The sequence below is a fragment of the Scyliorhinus torazame genome, chromosome 16, assembly GCF_047496885.1.
Source record: "Scyliorhinus torazame isolate Kashiwa2021f chromosome 16, sScyTor2.1, whole genome shotgun sequence".
NCBI classification, from domain to species: Eukaryota; Metazoa; Chordata; class Chondrichthyes; order Carcharhiniformes; family Scyliorhinidae; genus Scyliorhinus; species Scyliorhinus torazame.
In genome coordinates this window covers 12057438-12076849 of record NC_092722.1, presented here as the reverse complement: position 1 = coordinate 12076849, position 19412 = coordinate 12057438, and the positions used below count along the sequence as shown (strand labels likewise).

General features: G+C 49.6%; 1 protein-coding gene across 13 annotated transcripts in view; it reads right to left on the bottom strand.

The window, feature by feature from the left end:
- Positions 1-19412, bottom strand: part of samd11 (sterile alpha motif domain containing 11) — a 311850-nt gene that overhangs the window by 37243 nt on the left and 255195 nt on the right. For 11 of the 13 annotated variants that reach the window (XM_072477949.1, XM_072477943.1, XM_072477944.1 and 8 more), the window contains 4 exons: positions 8221-8336; positions 7015-7093; positions 2106-2150; positions 1270-1970 (listed from right to left, as the gene is read on the bottom strand). In XM_072477949.1, coding sequence (XP_072334050.1) covers positions 1270-1970; positions 2106-2150; positions 7015-7093; positions 8221-8336 — 941 coding nt within the window. The remainder of the gene's footprint in view (positions 1-1269; positions 1971-2105; positions 2151-7014; positions 7094-8220; positions 8337-19412) is intronic. The other 2 variants (XM_072477945.1, XM_072477948.1) reach the window with 1 other exon arrangement.

Genomic DNA, 19412 nt, shown 5'->3' with positions numbered 1-19412 from the left:
GTAGTGAGTTAGACCCATCAGTCCACAGTGTATGATGAGCTAACTAATCCCAGCCAGGTTGACAGTAGAGATACTAGGATTGGTCTCGGGGTCAGCAAGTAGCTAGAGTACGAGCCGGGTGTAAAGTAAAGAAATTAGAGGAAGATAAGTGTGGGCGGTACATTTTAGGGAGGGGACTAATAATGCAAGGGAATACACAATGAACAGTAGGAGCTCGGAAGCAGAGAAGATCAGAGGGACCTTGGGGTGCATGGCCATAAATACCTGAAGGCAGAAGGACAGGTAGATAAGGTGGTTAAGAAGGCATATGGGATGCTTGCCTTTATTAGCCGAGGATTAAATAAGAGCAGAGAGGTTATACTGGAGCTTTATAAAACGCTTGTTAGGTCACAACTAGGGTATTGTGAGCAGTTCTGGTCATCACATTATAGGAAGGATGTGATTGCGCTAGAAAGGGTGCAGAGGAGATTCACCAGGACGTTGCCTGGGCTGCAGCGTTTCAGCTATAAAGAGAGACTGGATAGGCTGGGGTTGTTTTCCTTAAGAGCAAAGAAGGCTGAGGGGGCATCTGATTGAGGTGTACAAAATTATGAGGGATACAGATAGGGTAGAAGGAACTTACCCCCTTAGTAGATAGGTTAATAATCAGGGGACATAGATTTACGGTAATGGGCAAGAGATGTGAGGGAAAACTTTTTCACCCAGTGTGTGGTTTGGAATCTGGAACTCACACTGCCTGAAAGGGTGGTAGAGGTGGGAATCCTCAAACATGAGCACTTGAAACACCACAGCATACAAGGCTACAGACCAAGTGCTGGAAAATGGGATTAGAATAGATGGGTGCTTGATGGCCGGCACAGACAGGATGGGCCGAAAGGCCTTTTATTGTGCTGTAAAACTCTCTGACTCGACAAAGCTAACGAGTGGCCGATCTGTTAAACTCTCCGTAGTTTGAAAGCTTGTTGACCCGTCCTAGTTCACACATAAAGACTGGTCAACTGAGAGGGGTACCCGAGGGCTTTATCTCTATGCCCCTGGAACTGTGCCCTGACACAGCACCTCCTGGGGAGGAGAGGAGCCACCAGGAAAGAAACACAGTAAACCTATCAGGTTGCACGCTAACCCCAACGTTTTATAGATGGGAGATTATTTCCAGTTCCCTTCAGCAGTTTGAAGTGCAGCCCACTGAGATCTTGGGAACCACACCATGTCTGGAATACATTGAGTTAATCAGGTGGTTCTATCCCCACGACAGCCCCATTGCCTTACCTGTGTGGAAGTAAGGATTTGCTGTGTATGGAAATCCAAACGGAAGTGGTTGAGGAAGTGGCGCTGGAGCAGAAGGGAGGTATCTCACTTTGCCTTCATTCATTCCAGAGCCCAGTAAATGGCTGGGAGAGTGAGATCCCATCGAAGCACAAGGGGGGTTCTGAGTGACAGCAGCCTCGTGTATTTCCTTAATGCCCTCACAAGATTTTATTGACTCTTTGCATTCCTTGAGTTCGTGGACTGAACTGATCACCTCAGTCTTCAGGTTTTCTGGCTTATCGTCGCTCCCGTCGAGATCGCTCTCCGAGTCCTTCATCTCCTCGTCGTTGCACTCAGCGTTCCCGTCCCGGGCCCGGATCTCGTGGTGGTCCTTGATCTCGCCGGGGCAATGCATCTCTGTCCTGTGGTGGGCCCCCTTCCTGGCGCCCTTCCGCCCCGGTTCCTTTGGCGGGATGCTGCCAGGCACAGCGTGGTTGAGAGAGAGCAGCGGTGCCGTGTTATGCCGTAGGACCAGCATGGCGTTCCGGCGGGAGAGCTCCTCCCGCAGCGGGTGGCCTTCGGGAATGTCGTGGATGCTCCGCAGCGCAGGATGATCGGGGGGCAAACCGGAATGTAGAGACAAGGGGTCGGCTCCAAGAATCCGCTGCCTGTGCATGTTCTCAAACTCTTTTTGCCGCAGGAGTTCAGCGGACATTTCGAGCCTAAAGGTGAAGAGAAAGAATAGAAACAAAAAGGGAGAGAGAAATTCTCAATATTTCTCACTATCAGAGACACGCCTTCAGAAAATGACTAGCATCTTAAAATAACTGCTGTAATTCAAATGGAAATGTTAATACCCATGGTGTTCCTTCGCAGCAGCCAATCTGATCACGGGGACATTTCTGTTGTGAAAAAATATGATTCTATTAATGAAAGACTCTCGGGGACATTGGAAATCCAGTGCCCAGAGCAGATATCATCAGGCAAATTCTCCCCGGGTCATTTTTTGGTCCTAAGTTAGCCAACAAATTGCGCAACAAAAACTCTAAGCACCAGAAGGGACTGGTAAACTGCATCAACAATCCATCTGGGTGAAGAAGGTCCTTTCGGCCACTTGATCTAATCTCTCCAGTCGACCAACCCAACTATCTCTCCACTGAAGAACCATTTTTTCAATGAGTCCAGTGCCCTTCTGTTAATCACCAGCCACATCTCGGTTGGTACCAATCCTGCTCCTGAGCTAAATAGCTGCGGGTTCAAGGTCCACCCCAGGAATTCAAGCAGCTAATCTAGGCTGACACTCCAGTACCGAGAGAGCACTATAATGTCTTTCAGAAGAGATGCTAAACTGAGGCCCCATTGCCCAATTCGGATGGGTGTAAAGAAATCCCACAGCGCTACTTAGAAGAAAAGCAGGGATGTTATGTTATCCCCAGTGTCCTGGGTGAACATTTACCCTTCAATCAGCATCATTAAAAACAGATTGCAACTGGGCATCATCACATTGCTGTCGGCGGGAGCTTGCTGTGCGCAAATTGACTACCCGATTGCTAAACCACTCGAGTGACTACACTTTGGAAGTGTGTCAGTGTGGTGGCCGTAAAGCCCGAGTCTGTCAAAGGTTCTAGAAAAATGAAAATGTTTCTTTGTTCTTCCTGGAAGCCTTGTTCAGATGTTGCTTATCTTCTGTGGAAAGGTGGATTTGCTACGGTTGACTATCGTTAGGCTGAGGCTGGGCAGATTCTGACTATCACGTGGGTGAGAGCCTCAGTGCTGCCATTTTATACTTAATTTTCTGCTCGCTTAATCACTGATACAACTATTACAAATAACTGGCCTTCTCCAGTTACCTTTAGAGAGACTGAGCTGCGACTGTTCATAACGATGGGGAGAGCACAGGTGGGGTGGGGCCTTACCCAACCTCCCAACAATGCAAGAAAACGGATGGTTCTGGAACTATCGAGCCAACATCACCACCCACAACTATAAATGACAACGGTATATTCTCTTCTCTCAGACGTGCACATCCCCTGTACTCCCACTACCTTTATAGCTGATGTTTGGAACTTACTCCCGGTAAAGCGACTCTCCTGGGCCCAACTTTAATCTGTGGCTTGCTGGTCTTTGCCAATAAACCTAGTCCTCAGCTTCTGCTGCTAAGTGTTGGTGGGTATCAGTGCGGACAGTCCCAGGCTTGGTTAGAAGGCCAGCCTCTTCCACTACCCTTTCACCTAGGATCACACACACCAAGGGCCGGATTTCCCACCCCGCCGCCTGAGGTTTTGGTGGTGAACACGTCCCCACACGCCAGCTGCCCCACATCCATTTAACACCCCGAGATGCTAGTCTTGCCTCAGGGAGCGGCAGCCATTGCTGCGACCGCAAGCTGTCCCACCGGTTTCAGTGCTGAAGACCAAAGGATAAGGCAGGTGCAGGGTCTCATGGCGGGGGTGGGAGGGGAGAGGGGGTGGGTCATGATGGTAAGGCCAGGGGGAAGGTGTGGTGATATGCCTATGGGCTACATCATAGTTGGATGATGTGCGACCTCCAACCAGTAGGTGGCAGTACAGACACACCATGCGATCTCTGGTCACGTGACCTGTGACTCAGCTATAAAGGGAAACACATCCGGCCATCTACAGAAGATTGAGAGGGTAATAAGACGTACACATGACTGGTCAGTGCTAAGTGCAAGTTCCAGAGGAGTAGTTAGCAGACTCCATGATAACGTGTTCTGCATCAGATTGCTATCTTACCCCATGAGACTCAATAAAGGATTCTGGTTTGGACATAGCGAATTGTTTGGTGAGTTCCCTCGTGATGTACAAAGGGCCAAACACAACAGGAGGAAGCACCTGGGGAGTGATGGGAGGCAAGTACTTGGGGGAGGGGCTGTCGGGGCTCCTGATCTGGAAAGGGGGCCGGTGATGGAGATATATACCCCTTCTTTTCTTGCCGAGATACCCTCCTGTCTTTGAACTCTTCCTGCTCACTGAAAAATTGCAGCCAGGGAGGAAGTGGCACTTAAGTGCCCAACACATAATGATGGCCTCAATGAGGGTTATGGTGGGCGGGCTTCCCTCGGCCTTGCCTTAGCCATGTAAAATTCCGAGCTGCATTGGGGGCAGACAGGAGGCTGGCGTGAAGGCTACCCAGGCAATTTGAAAGGATTCTCTCTGTCTTCCGTCCTTTTTCGAAGAGGTGACCAGGTGTGTCGATGAGGACAATGCGTAGTCTACTTGGACTTCAGCAAGGCTTTTGATGAGTTCCCACATGGGAGACTGATTGCGAAGGTAAAACCCCTGGGTTCTAAGGAAGTTTGGCAAATTGGATCCAAAATTGGCTGAGTGGCAGGAAGCAGAGGGTGATGGCTGGTTTTCCTGGCTGGAAGCCTGTGTCCGATGGGGCCGCACAAGGATCAGTGATTGGGACCCTTGCTGTTTGTGTTTATATCAATGATTTTGATATGAATGTAGGAGGGTTGATCAGTAAGTTCGTAGATGATACAAAAAGTGGTGGGATGTAAATAATGAGGAGGATAGTCTTAGATTACAGGAGGATATTGGCGGGATGGTCAGATGGGCTGATCAGTGGCAAATGAAATTGAATCTGGATAAGTGTGAGCTGATGCACTTGGGCAGGACAAACAAGGCAAGGGGAATACAGGATAAACGGCAAGACCCTGGGAAGCACCAAGGATCAGAGGGACCTTGGTGTGCATGTACACCGGTCCCTTAGGGTAGCCAAGCAGGCGGATGCAGTGATTAAGAATGGTATATTTGCCTTTAGCCGAGTCATAGCGTTTAAGAGCAGTGAGGTTATGCTGGAACTGTATAAAACATTGGTTAAGCCACAGTTACGAGTATTGTGTGCAGTTCTGGAATCCACATTATAGGAGGGATGTGACAGCACTGGAAAGGGTGCAGAGGAGAGTTACCAGGATGTCCTCTGGGCTGGAGAGTTTTAGCTATAAAGAGAAACTAGATAGACTGGGGTTGTTTTCCTTGGAGCAGAGACTGAGGGGGGGTCATGATTGAGGTGTATAAAATTATGAGGGACATAGATAGAGTAGACAGGAAGAAGCTTTTCCCATTGGTGGAGGGATCAATGACCAGGGGGCATAGATTTCCAGCAGGAGGTTTAGAGGGGATGTGAGGGGAAACCTTTTTTACCCAGAGGGTGGTGGGAGTCTGGAACTCGCTGCCTGAAAGGGTGGTGGAGGCAGAGACCCTCAGAACATTTAAGAAGTATTTAGATGTGCGCTTGCGATTCCAAGGCAGACACGGCTATGGGCCACGTGCTGGGAAATGGGATTTTGACCGGCGCAGACGAGATGTGTCAAAGGGCCTTTTCTGCACTCTGTGACTCCATTTTCTCCAGAGAGTATTTCAGGCAAAGAGCATGGATGCGCTTAAGGGAAGTTAAATGAACACGAGGGAGAAATTAATAGATGGTAATGTCAATTGGGTGATGGAGATCTGGGTGGTGCCTCAACACCGGCACAGATCAGTTGGGCCGAATGGCCTGATACTACGCTGTAAAGAACGAAGGGCGTAATCTACCAGCTGATGCTGGGAGATCCCTTTTCCGGGATCTCCATGTCTCGTGGGACCTAACGGGATCTCGCAAGATGTCGCGATTGGAATGCCTCACTGCCAAGGTGGCACTGCCATCTGGCAGGGGTGGTGCTAGGCGGGCAGTGCCAAGGTGCCTGGCTGGAATTTTTCCATCACTGGGGATTGGACCAGGCTTTGGGGGGGGTCTGGCGGTGGCATTGGGGGGGGGGGGGGCAGGAGCTCAGGACGCCATTTAGAAATGGTGCCCAGATCTCCTCCTGCACTGAGGAGTTCCGGCGAGCGGAGTTCCTCCGCGCGGGAAACGGGACTAAGTGCGGCCTCGGCTGGGCCTTTCCCGCTGAGGCCCAGAATTTGCAACAAAGACCCGCTCGATAGCGTGGTCCTTCTCGGCGCTGCGAGCACCGGGAACCACCCGGCTAAAGGCGCTCGACACGCGACCCTGTTGCAATCCGGTTAGATCGGGCCCGATGTCAATACAGACGAGGAGTAGCTGAGATTTCAGTGTTTAACAGTAAATTTGTGACGTCTGACAGACGCCAGCGAGAAAGCTTTCTGCAGAACTCCGTCGGAAACCATCATACCAGCTGTGCGCCAGTTATTCTGTCATGAGGTGTGGGCACCGCTGGCGAGCACCCCCGAACTGAGTGGCCGGCGTGGCCATTTCAGAGGGCGGTTAAGGGTCAACCACATTGCTGTGGGTCTGGAGTCACGTGTAGGCCAGACCGGGTAAGAACGGCAGATTTCCTTCCCTAAAGGGGGAAGTTGGGCTTTTGCAACAATCGCCGATAATTTCGCAGCTTTCAATTCCAGATTTTTTTAATTTTTTTAAATTAATTGAATTTAAATTCCACCAGCTGCCGTGTACCCGCAGCGTTAGCCTGGGCCTCGGGGATGCCAAGTCAGTGACATGGTGCCCCCGTGCCACCGTCTCCCCATAGACAGCCTGGGGGCCTGCACAGAACCAGTGATAGCTACGCGATAGCTTCGGAAAGGTTAACATTGTTCACTTGACGCGACCCGATTGTGACCACCAGTGAGGGTTGGGCGCAAGCGGGTGGAGCCAGGCTCCGGTACCGGCGTTGTGCCGGCTGGAAGGGGCATCCCGCTATTCTTCGCGGGGCTTTTCACAGCTTGTGACAAACAGGAAGCACCTGCCCGATAAACAGCTTGTATGAACACCCGTGCTTACCTCGCCAGGTTCTGCTTCCGTAACATCTCCTGTTGCCGGGCAAATATTTCAGCCTGGGCAGGCTGCAAAAAGCCATAACCTGCAGGGGGGGTTCAAAGGTCAAGAATTAGCGAGAATCCTCCCATTGGTCTGAAATATCCCGCCTGCCATCTACAAGCACAAACCGTTAAAACGACTGAGCCTCTGGCGTGATCTAGAAGTCGCTTGCACTGTGGTACTCTGGAAGTGAATGCATCGTTTGAGGGATAAGCTTTCAACACTTGCTCCCGAGTCAAGTCTGCCTGTGCGGTACGGAGGCAATGCCACACTGTCAAAGCTGCCGTCCTTCTCGTGGCACTGGAGGCCTGTCTGCCCATTCCAGCGGTTAAGGTGGACTTCACTGTTCGAAGGACGGAGGGGGGGGCTTTCTCAGGATCCTGGCTAATAGTCCCCCCTTTTCCACAAACACCATCAGAAACAGCGTAATAGGTTCTTCGCCTCAGAGCTGTTTTGGGGATCCTGCCTGATTGCATCGCCGGGTTTGCCAGATTAGATGTTTGGTATGCGAAACATTTTATCAGGTGTTCCTGAGGGATGTTCGACAGAAATAGAAGGCTTTCTTTTCCACAGCCTCGCAAAATAGTTGCCCAATTCAGTTCTGGTTGGTGCAGAGATTGCTTGAAGCGTGGGTGAATCCAAATGCTTCAGTGTGATTTTTTTTTATTTTTTTATTTTTTCCAAGAGTACCCAATTCATTTTTTCCAATTAAGGGGCAATTTAGCGTGGCCAATCCACCTCACTTGCACATTTTTGGGTTGTGGGGGCGAAACCCACGCAAACACGGGGAGAATGTGCAAACTGCACTCGGACAGTGACCCAGAGCCGGGATCGAACCTGGGAACTCAGCGCCGTGAGGCAGCAGGGCTAACCCACTGCGCCACCGTGCTGCCCCTTCGCTGTAATATTTACACAACCTCTCCCTCCTGTCATAGCCCTGACTCTTTCCTGGGCAACATTTGCGCAAGCGGCCTTCTATCTGGCCATTCCATGCAGGGGCCTGGATTGGGAATGTTAATGACTATTCAATCAAGGGCGGCATCACGACAGAGCCTGGTTCACCTGACCTACTGACAACCATCGCACACCAGGGAGATTAGAGTTCCCCCCTCTCACTTAAATATTAAAGACAGCTCCTTGGGCACTAGTTCCATGTTTCTTTGAACTTACCTGGCGTTTGGCAGAGCGTTGAATGCACTCCGAGGAACGGTGGCCTAAGATGTGGGCCTAAAGCAATGTGTGGTGCATTCTGAGGTGAAAGCAAAGGGTTTGCATGCGACAATTCCCTGAAAAACAAAAAGATGGAGAAACGTGAGGAATTTGACAACATGTTTAAGCGTCACCTCAGCACAATTCTGAAGTGGCTGTGATATTTGCACTGGTTAACTGCCCCTTCATACTTTTCACCTTAAAATGACAGGACGAGGAGATAGAGGAGATCGACATGGGGGGAGCACCCAGTAATTGAAAATATGCACCCAGTATTGCTAGCCAGTTTGCAGTTTAACATAAACACTCAGATTCTAAAAGACCCTGATACTGATATGTAGCGTGTTTAATTATTAACAACTTCTCTGTCTGAGCAGCAGGTGCACGCAAACTCTAGCACAAACTCCACAGGGATAAGACTCCTGCGTTATCAACATTTAAAATAGCCTGCAACCTTCTTCTAACTGACATGTAAGAGTACCTTTAAGAAATGGGTGTTTATAAATGGGTGCGTATATAAGTATCTGTAGTGAGAGTACCTTTAAGATATGGGTGTTTAGTACTGCAGTGATGTCAGAGAGTGAGTGGAGCTGAGATGTCTGTCAGCTTTTTACTTTCGTTTTAGGCTGTTTGCTGCAGGGTGTGTTTTAGTTTTGTTTTCAGAGCTGGATTGCTGCAGTCACAGCCAGAAGGGGTATTAGAGTCTCTCTCTGTAATCTAAAGACTGTAAATCGATCCTGGTGATTTAAAACTAATAACAGTAGTGACTTTAACCTGATGCGCTTCTGGTAAAAGGTGTTTTAAGTCTTATGGATGTGAAAAGGAAAGCTTAAAGGATTACTTAGTGTTGTATTCTTTGGGGGGTTGCATTTGAATTGATGGTTGCTAAGATGTTCACTGTATGTTTTAAAAAGGTTAACTTGAGTTCATAGAATAAACATTGTTTTGCTTTAAAAATACTTTTCCATTTCTGCTGTAGAGTGCCGTGTGTTCGCCATACCACAATCTGTCAAAAGTTGTGGGTCAGGTGAACTCCATGATATACTTTGGGGTTCTCTAAGCCATGGCCCATAACATAACCAAAACCCTTAACAACTGTTAGCTCGACAACAACATGCATTGGTCAGGAGCAGAAAAATACAACCATTATTTGACAAAAGGTGTTGTTCAAACCATTTTGTTTTTTTGCAGGTCCTCATATTTTCATGATTGAAAGAAATAGAAACCAAGGTACTAAAATTATGTCCTGGGCAACTTAACCGTCAAGTTTAATGACTTGAAGGTCTTAACCATTGCTCCCATTTTCTGGGCTTGCAAATGCTGATAATGGAGGGATGGTTACAGAGAGTGAAGATGGTGCAAGTTGGTGATACGACTGGATGTCCTATATATCCAGAGAGGTCTCCAAACATCTTCCGGGATTTGACGGTTTGAGTTATGAGAGGCTGGATAGATTGAGACTTTTTTCCCTGGAGCGTAGGAGGCTTAGGGGTGAATGTATAGAGGTCTATAAATTAATGAGGGGCATAGATAAGATAGTCAACATCTTTTCCCAAAGGTAGGGAAGTCCAAAACTAGAGGGCATAGGTTTAAGGTGAGGGGGGAGAGATGCAAAAGGGTTCAGAGGGCCAGTTTTTTTCACAAAGAGGGTGGTGAGTGTCTGCAACGAGCTGCCAGAGGTAGTAGTAGAGACGGGTACAATTTTGTCTTGTCAGCTATATGGGTAAGATAGGTATAGAGGGATATGGGCCAAATGTGGGTAATTGGGACTAGCTTAGTGGTTAAAAATTGGGCGGCATGGACAAGTTGGGCCGAAGGGCCTGATTTCATGCTGTAAACTTCTATGACGCTAAATCTCTATGGTCTACCCGCCTTTCCCAGGTTATCACAATTCCCTCCCCCACTGCTCCTCTGCTGAACGGTTCAGGCCACCTCCTATCCGGGCCCACCTTTTGTTTCTTTATTTGGCCCGCAGTGTCATCCCTTTTATCATTCGGTCCCTCCCGCACTCCACCCTATACAGGGCCTTCCCCTGTATTGTTTCCTTCTTCACCCCGTCCCGCTCCCCATCCCTTCCCACACACCCTCCCCTCCCCCAGCAAATTACTTGCTGAACAATGATTCACTTCGAACAGCTTCCAACTCTTGTGAAGCCCCATCGCCCTAAAGTGTCCCCCTTGCTTCTCTCTCCCAAGTTGCCACCTAAGCTGCGGAGCGTTTTCCAGCATTTTGTTTAAATTTCCATTTTCTTCCTCCTGGGGTACTTTGCCGTCATATCTGGAAAGTGGCGAGTGAGCGGGGTGGGGTCTGGACTCGTCCCTTGAACTCCTGCCTGCATTGCTAGAGTAACCAATTTTTGATCTGCCAGCTCCTTCCTATTCCTCAGTGGAGCTGCTGAAGGTTATCACTCTATATCGCCACCAAACTCTCCCTCAGTGAGTACTATTTTGTAGGTCATGTCCACTCCACTGTTGAAGTACAAGGCAGCAATGGTTACTATGAAGGACACCCTGGCCCAGAAACCGGTCTACTGTCTTCTTTAAAAGGATGTTTCAAAGCAAGAAGCTTTAAGGAAGTTCAATAAAAGGGGAAAATGTGCAGCTACCTTCATTGCTCAATTGTGAACTCCCTGCCTCGATGCCACACAAACTATTCCACAGGTCCAGGATGCACCCAGGTTAACTGATCCCAGCATGGGCGACTGCAAGTGTTTTACTACTAACCAGAGTACCACTGGGTTCAACAATGGCAAATCAGCCATTGCTCCCATTCCCAATTCCTGTAGCAGCGTTCCATCTCGCTCGTTAATGGCTTGCGCCATGGCGGTCAACTCTGGGTTAAGTATCGCCTGGTCTGGCTGAGGAGCCTGTCATAATATACACCAGTTTATCATGGTGCAAACACACACTGATGGACACACAGTGGGACCAATCAACATACACAACACCATAGCCAATCACCAGTGAGAGCACACGCACTATAAAGACGGGGGCATCAGAGTTCCCGCACAGACATTCACCATGTGCTGAGTGCATCGACTGGTTAGGACAAGGCAAAGGTCTTTAGTTAAAGCTGGTATCGTATTGACCCACAGTCTGAGTATGTTTAAACAGTTAATAATTCAATAAAATAGTGTGGCACTATTTCAAGTATTGGTGACCTGTATGTGATCCAGAACACCCAACGCATCAGAGCCCTGCCCTGGCATGACCATCTCTGCCTCATTTACGTAGGGGAAGCTGAGAAGGTGCGGGATTCGCTGGTCACAGGATGCTCTCGGCCCTCTTCCCGATCAGCTGAGTTTTCTATTTCTGCTCGACTCTTCCAATGCCCTTCCAAACAGTCAGCCTCCAGAGGTTAAGGCTCTCACTGACTGACCGTCACGCAGTTTCAATATTGGCTGTCTTCAGATCTCACTGTAGGTGTCCTTGTGGTGGAGGCATGGGCACCCAGCAGACCGTTTGCGGATACAGCTGCCATTCATCTGATGAACATGGCTGAACCAGTGCAAATATTATTGGTTTAGCAGAAAGTGTATGCTGATGGGATTAACAGGTACCTGAGCTGGTGACCTTGTGCTACCAAGAATACATCTGAGACAGAGAACATAGAACATGGAACATAGAACACACAGTGCAGAAGTAGGCCTTCCTATCCCCGTCACTCAATAATGCCTCCTAACCTTTTTGGACACTAAGGGCAATTTAACATGGCCAATCCTCCTAACCTGCACATCTTTGGACTGTGGGAGGAAACCGGAGCACCCGGAGGAAACCCACGCACACACGGGGAGAGCGTGCAGACTCCGCACGGACAGTGACCCAGCGGGGAATCAACCTGGGATCCTGGAGCTGTGAAGCAACTGTACTAACCACTGTGCTACCGTGGCGACTGCTAGTGGGGGGCACGTCATCAACCCGGAACATGGACACTGCAACCAAGATCCATGGACATGGAAACGGGAAGCCACGATGAACATTTTAAAGAAAGGTGTCCGAAGACCTTTGGAACAAGGCAATGAGCCCATTAATACGTTGGGCCACTGAGTAAAGGGGCCATTTCTCAGCTGGGAAGGCCTGGTCTGAGCCCTGGGAAGATGACAATGCAGCAAGCACAATAATCAGAGCACTTACCCCCTTGAGAGCACAGACCCTCATCAAGAGGAGAGGACTTAGGCAATGACAGTTCATTAGAATCCAGCCCTGCTGTGCCCTCCCCAAAATATCAGATTTATCATTGCGCCGAGGCACCAGATATTGACTGAGACCTTTGCAACTGCCACCCAGCATTACTCAGTGGCTCCCACCGTGGAATGGGGAAAAATCTATAAATCCAAGAAGCGCAAACCACAGGTGGCCAGATCTCATCTCCAATTATCTGTTCGTCGAGTAAAATAAAATGTTACTTTGGCGTCCATTAATAAATGGTTGAGCTGCACTGCTTTGAAAAGCAGTTCACGTGGATGCATTTCCTCCCCCGCCCCCCCCCAGCCTTTTGTGTTTGCAAGGCAGAGGAAAATCCATAATGTAAGTATTGTAACTCATTACGAATATACCAGACGTGGACGTGAAAGCAGAATGATCAATTCGACCACTTTGCAATGCTTTCAGCTTCTATCAAACCACCTGGTGTAGCACTTCCAGTGACACGAGCCATTAGCCTTCAGATCATACAATCAGTGATATCTGTATTAGCATGGTCAACGTGCCGTTCTCACTTGCAAGATTTTTATCTTATCTCCAGGATTGCAGGTTAAGGTGCTCTTAAATTTCAAGCATGTCCTTCCCCACCTTGGTCTGGCGGGCAGCACTCTCACCCGAACGTAGCCGACACTTCAGTGGGCACTGCGCTGGCAGAGGTACCATCTTTCCGAGATGGCTTGAAACCGAGGTGCCATCTCCTTCTTTTGGTTGATGTATAAGGTCCCTTGGCATTTAGTTTTGCAGAACAGGGCATTTCGATCGTGATTTCCATGCACTCAGAAATGTCCAAAAGAGGGCATCACAGTGGCGCAGCGGTTGGCACTGCTGCCTCACGTCGCCCAGGACCCCGGTTCGATCCCGGCCCCGGGTCACTTGTCTGTCTGGAGTTTGCACATTCTCCCCGTGTCTGCGTGGGTCTCACCCCTACAACCCAAAGGTGTGCATGTTAGGTGGATTGGCCACGCTAAATTGCCCCTTAATTGGAAAAGAAAAAGAAATTTCCAAAAGCATTTCAAAGCTGATGAAGGTATGCAATTACAGCAGCTAAATAAGGCACAGCAAGCTCCCACAAGCAGCAATGAGATGCCTAATCAGTTATTCTGTTTTGGCGGCGTTGTTTGAGAGATGAACGTTGGCCAAGGCACAGGAACGCTTCTGTTCTATAAATAGCACCATGGGAACATCTGCATCCAGTCGAGAGGGTCAGTGGGACCGCAGTTTAATATGTCAACTGGCAACGCAGCATTCCCTCTGTACTGCAGTGAAGTGTCAGCCTGGATTATAAGCTCAGGTCTATGAAATGGGCCTTGTGACCCACTCTGACCTCCGGACTGAGACGTGTGAGTGCCACCACTCAGCCAAGGCTAATAACGCTTCCTGACCACAACACAGGTTCCAAGAACAGCCACAGTAAAGACCTGGAAAAGGACCATCTATAATCATAATAATCTTTAGTATTGTCATAAGTAGGCTTACATTAACACTGCAATGAAGTTACTGTGAAAAGCCCCTAGTCACCACATTCCGGCGCCTGTTCGGGTACACAGAGGGAGAATTCAGAATCTCCAATTCACCTAACAGCACGTCTTTCGGGACTTGTGGGAGGAAACCGGAGCACCCGGAGGAACCCCACGCAGACACGGGGAGAACGTGCAGACTCCGCACAATGACCCAAGCCGGGAATCGAACCTGGGACGCTGGCGCTGTGAAGCAACAGTGCTAACCACTGTGCTACCATGCTGCCCATTCTCCTCGGGAGAATAGGTTTCACATCCTTGACCGACCTGAAAATGAAATGTCAAACGGTTGGGAGAACAGCAAGCTTTCTTGTGTGAATCAGATTATCGGAGAGGCAATGTGGACATTGGTGGGGCAGGGAGAGAGAGAGTGAGAGTGTGTGAGAGAGAGAGTGAGAGTGTGTGAGAGAGAGTAAGAGAGAGAGAGAGAGTGAGAGAGAGAGAGAGTGTGTGAGAGAGAGTAAGAGAGAGAGTATGTGAGAGAGAGTGTGAGAGAGAGAGGGAGAGAGTGTGAGAGAGAGAGAGAGAGAGAGAGAGAGAGAGAGAAAGCAATGAGACTGGGAGGTAGGCCCAGCCAGGTATACCTTATGGCGAGTGTGTCGTTAGACTGGGTAACTCCCCCGATCAGGATTGGGCTCCATAAAAATGCCCCTCATCATTCTATTCCCTGCAGGTTTATATTGTCTAACATCGCGCTTGAAGAACTAAATGCTGAAGATAAGGCTGCCGCAGATTACGGAAACAGTAAAGTCCCGGTAAACATCATAATATTTTGGAGAGGTGGAGCAAAACTTTGTCAATGGGGGGGGGGGGGGGTAGTGTGTGTGTGGTGCGGTGAGGGTTGGAATAAAAAAATGTTCCTTAAGGCTCAAAGGAATGAGTGAGAGCCACTGACCGAGGGGGGTCAGTGACACTCGGTGTGCATGTGGAGATATATACTGAATAAAACATGCAGCCCTCCCGACACATAGACTTAGGGAGAGGTAATGAGGGAAAATGTGTCAACCAAAAAAATTCTGCACTTAAAAATGTGAGATCAAATGAAGTGCAAGCCAATCTCAATAACTGTCATTAGCTAGGACCTTTCAACAAGCACAATGGGTTAGCTGGAACACCAACTAACTAAGGCAGGGTTCTTAACATGCACAGCTGCTGCTGCCTTCTCATCACTTATACCTCACAATATGCCACAACTGGAGAGACAGTTATTCTGTGTGGTTAGTTAGCTATCGAGTGGAAAATCTGCTTGTCTGTGTCAACACCCAGCAAGGATCGACAGTCAACGTGCAAAGAGAGTGCCTTTGTACCCTAGATTGGCAGGTGACAATGTCCTGTGGAAATCAGAGTCCCCGTGTGCTGAGGGCAGCGTGGAATGAATTTCTGATTCTCTTCCCTGTGAATGGAGATGGGGGAAAGTGCTGGGAACTAGGCTGGAGCAGATTCCTTCAGTCAAACAGCTCGCCAAGGTGAGTAGGTAGATATCTAGCTGCTGGTACAGAGGTTGAAAATCTTATTTTGTGTCGTAAATTCAACCTGCGGTCCGCATTACATGGGGTTTTGTTAGCCTGTGGGCCTCAATATTTAGAAAGATGGACGAGTATTTATCTAGCACACCCCCAGCAAATGAAGTATTTTTAAAAATAAATTTAGAGTACCCCAATTGTTTTTTTTTTCCAATTTAAGGGGCAATTTAGCGTGGCCAATCCGCCTACCCTGCACATCTTTGGGTTGTGGGGGTGAAACCCACGCAGACACGGGGAGAATGTGCAAACTCCACACGGACAGTGACCCAGGGCCGGGATCCGAACATGAAGTATTTTTTTGAGATGTAGCACTGTTTACGCACAGCAAGATCCCACAAACAACAATGTGATACAACCAGAGAATCTCTACAGTGCAGAAGGAGGCCACTCGGCCCATCCAGTCTGCACTGACCCTCCGAAAGAGCACCCTACCTACTCCCACTCCCCCACTCTCTCCATGTAGCCCCACCTAACCTGCATATATTTTGACACTAAGGGGCAACTGCTCCGCCCAAGAAACTACAGAGAGCCGTGAACACAGCCCAGTCCATCTCATGAACACAACTCCCATCCATTGACTCTGTCTACACCTCCTGCTACCTTGGGAAAGCGGGCAACAAAATCAAAGACCCCTCCCATCCGGATTATTCTCTATTCCATCGGGCAGCAGAGACAAACGTCTGAGAACACGCACTAACAGATTCAAAAACAGCTTCTTCCCCGCTGTTACCAGACTCCTGAATGACCCTCTTAGGGACCAAACTGATCTCTTCACACATCTTCTCTACCGAGCAGTACTACACTCCGTATGCTTCACCCAATGTCAATGGGCAGGATATTCCCGAATCCCCCGAAGGCCCGACGGCGGCGTAAAGAAATGGCGCGAACCACTCCGGCATCGGGCCAACCGGAAGTTGCGGAATCCTCCGCACTTCCGGGGTCTAGGCCAGCGGCGGAGGGGTTGGCGCCGCGCCAACCAGTGGCGAAGGGCCAGCGCGAGTTAGCACAGAACCGCCGGCGTGGTTCCGCGCATGCACAGAACCGCCGGCGTATTCTTGCGCATGCGCAGGGGGGTGTCTTCTCCGCGCCGGCCATGGCGGAGCCCTACGAGAGGCCGGAGCGGAAGGAAGGAGAGCCCCCACGGCACAGGCCCGCCCGCAGATCGGTGGGCCCCGATTGCGTGCCAGGCCACCGTGGGGGCGCCCCGGGGCCAGATCCCCCCCCCCCCCCCCGAGGACCGCACCAGTCGGCCTACCAGCCAGGTCCCGCCGTGTGGGACCATGCCCATTTCACGCCGGTGGGACTGGCCAGAAACCGACGGCCGCTCGGCCCATCGGGGCCCGGAGAATTGCCGGGGGGGGGGGCCGCTGCTAACGGCGCATTGACCGGCGTGGCGTGAACCCCGCCCCCGCCTGAAAACCGGCGCTGGAAAATACGGCAGCCGGCGTCGGAGCGGCGGGGCGGGATTCATGCCGCCCCCCCGGGGATTCTCCGACCCGGCGGGGGGTCGGGGAATCCGGTTTTATGTATTTACATTGTGTATTGATCGTATGTCCTGTTTTTCACGAATGGAACGATCTGCCTGGACTGCTCGCAGAACAATATTTTGAACGGTACCTCGGCATACGTGACAATAAACCCAAATCCGAATCCTAACCTGCACATCTTTGGACTGTGGGAGGAAACCGGAGCCCCCGGAGGAAACTCACGCAGACACGAGGAGAAAGTGAAAACTCCACTCCAAGACCAACGACCAGATAGTCTGATGTTTGTGATGCTGATGGAGGATAAATATTGGCCAGCGTGTCAGGGAGAACGCCCCTGCTCTTCCTCACAGTAATCTTTTACATCTTTTACAACTAACTGAGGGGGGGAAATGGGGCCTTGGTTTGAATGCCTCATGCAAAAGACAACACCTCCGCGGGTGCAGCATACCCTCAGTACTGCGCTGGAATGTCAGCCTGGATTTTGGTGCTCAAGTCCTGATATTTAAAAAAACCTAAAAATCAATATGCTCTAGAATAAGCCTCTTACAATCATACAGCATAGAAGGAGGCCGTACAGCATTGAAGGAGGTCATTTGGCCCATCGTGAATGTGCTAGCTCTTTGAGGAAGCCTTTCCTCCTCGGCTGTAGAGTCCAGTGCAATCTTAGCAGATAAATAGCTTATTGGAAGAAAGAATGGATGGAACCAGTTACACAGTCATCTGCCTTAGACGATACACTTTAAAGAATGGTCCACGAAGGGAGTTGATGTGTTGGGTGTTCTGGATCACAAACAGGTCACCAACACTGGAAGTGGTGCAACACTATTTTATTATAAGGTTAACTATATTAACATACTTGAACTGTGGGTAAATGCAATACCAGCTTTAACTGTTGACCCTTGCCTAGTCCTAACCAGGTGATGCACTCAGCACATGGTGAACGTCTGTGTTGCAGGCTGTGAGCTCTGTGCTCCGAGCTGGCTGCTACTAGAATGAGCGGGAACTCTCCTGTCCCCTGTCTTTATAGTGCGTGTGCTCTCACTGGGTGATTGGCTGCGGTGTTGTGTATGCTGATTGGTCCCACTGTGTGTCCATCAGTGTGTGTCTGCACCATGATATACTGGTGTATATTATGACAGGAGTCATTGAGGTACTGGAGCTCTCGTGCACAATGAGGAACTTCTTCGCTTCTCAGCAGAAGCATCAGGTCAGTGACATTTAAAAAAAATAAACTGAGAGGGAGTTTCCAGTTGGCACAGATCAAGAGAAATTATTTCCTCCTGTAGAAAGGTCCAGGCCAAGAGAGCTTAACCTCAAAGCTACAGCTGAGCGGTCCAGGGAGGGTGTCAGGAAGCAAACCTTTACCCACAAGGTAGCAGAAATCTGGAAGGCCCCCCACCGCAAGGCTGGTTGAGGGGGTTAATTGAATGTTTCAAAGGGGCCTCCTCCTGTTCCTTCCGATGCTCCTATTTCAGTAGGTGACACATGGAGTAATAATTAGGGGCAAGTCACTGGCACACTGGTAATGTCATTAGACTAGTAATCCAGAGGCCCAGGCTCATACTCTGGGGCAGGGGCTCAAACCCCACTATGGCAGCTGGTGGAATTTGAATTCAATTAATAAATCTGGAACATAAAAGCTAGTCTCAGTAACGGTGAGCAGGGAGCTTTTGTCAATTGTTGTAAAAATCCATCTGGTTCACTGATGTCCCTTTCCGGGGAGGGAAATCTGCCGCCCTTACCCGGTCTGGCCGACACGTGACTCCAGACCCACGGCAATGTGGTTAATTCTCAACATGCCCCTCTGAAATGGCAGAGCAAGCCACTCTGTTCCAAGGGCAGTTAGGGATGGGCAATGAGTGCCGGACCAGCCAGCAACGCCCACGTCCCGTCAAACAATTATTTTTTAACAAGGACTAGGCTGACAGCAGTTTTGGCTCCAGATTGAAGGGAGGACAAAGAATGACGCGCGTTCTTTCCGAGAACATAAAGACTGTTAAACGTCAGAAACAGCTCGAGGGGAATTCTAGTTATTCTCAGCTTTAGTAACAACTTGCTGTAAAGGAAATGCGGGAGGAGTGAAATGATAATAGCAATAATAATAATTTTTTTAAATTGTCACAAGTAGGCTTAAATTAACACTGCAGTGAAGTTACTGTGAAAAGCCTCTCATCGCCACATTCCGGCGCCTGTTCGGGTACACGGAGGGTGAATTCAGAATGCCCAATTCACCTAACAGCACGTCTTTCGGGACTTGTGGGAGGAAACCGGAGCACCCGGAGGAAACCCACGCAGACGCGGGGAGAGCGTGCAGACTCCGCACAGACAGTGACCCAAGTGGGAATTGAACCTGGGACCCTGGAGCTGGGAAGCAACAGTGCTATCCTACTGTCCAGACCGCATTTTGGACGATTCATCCTTATG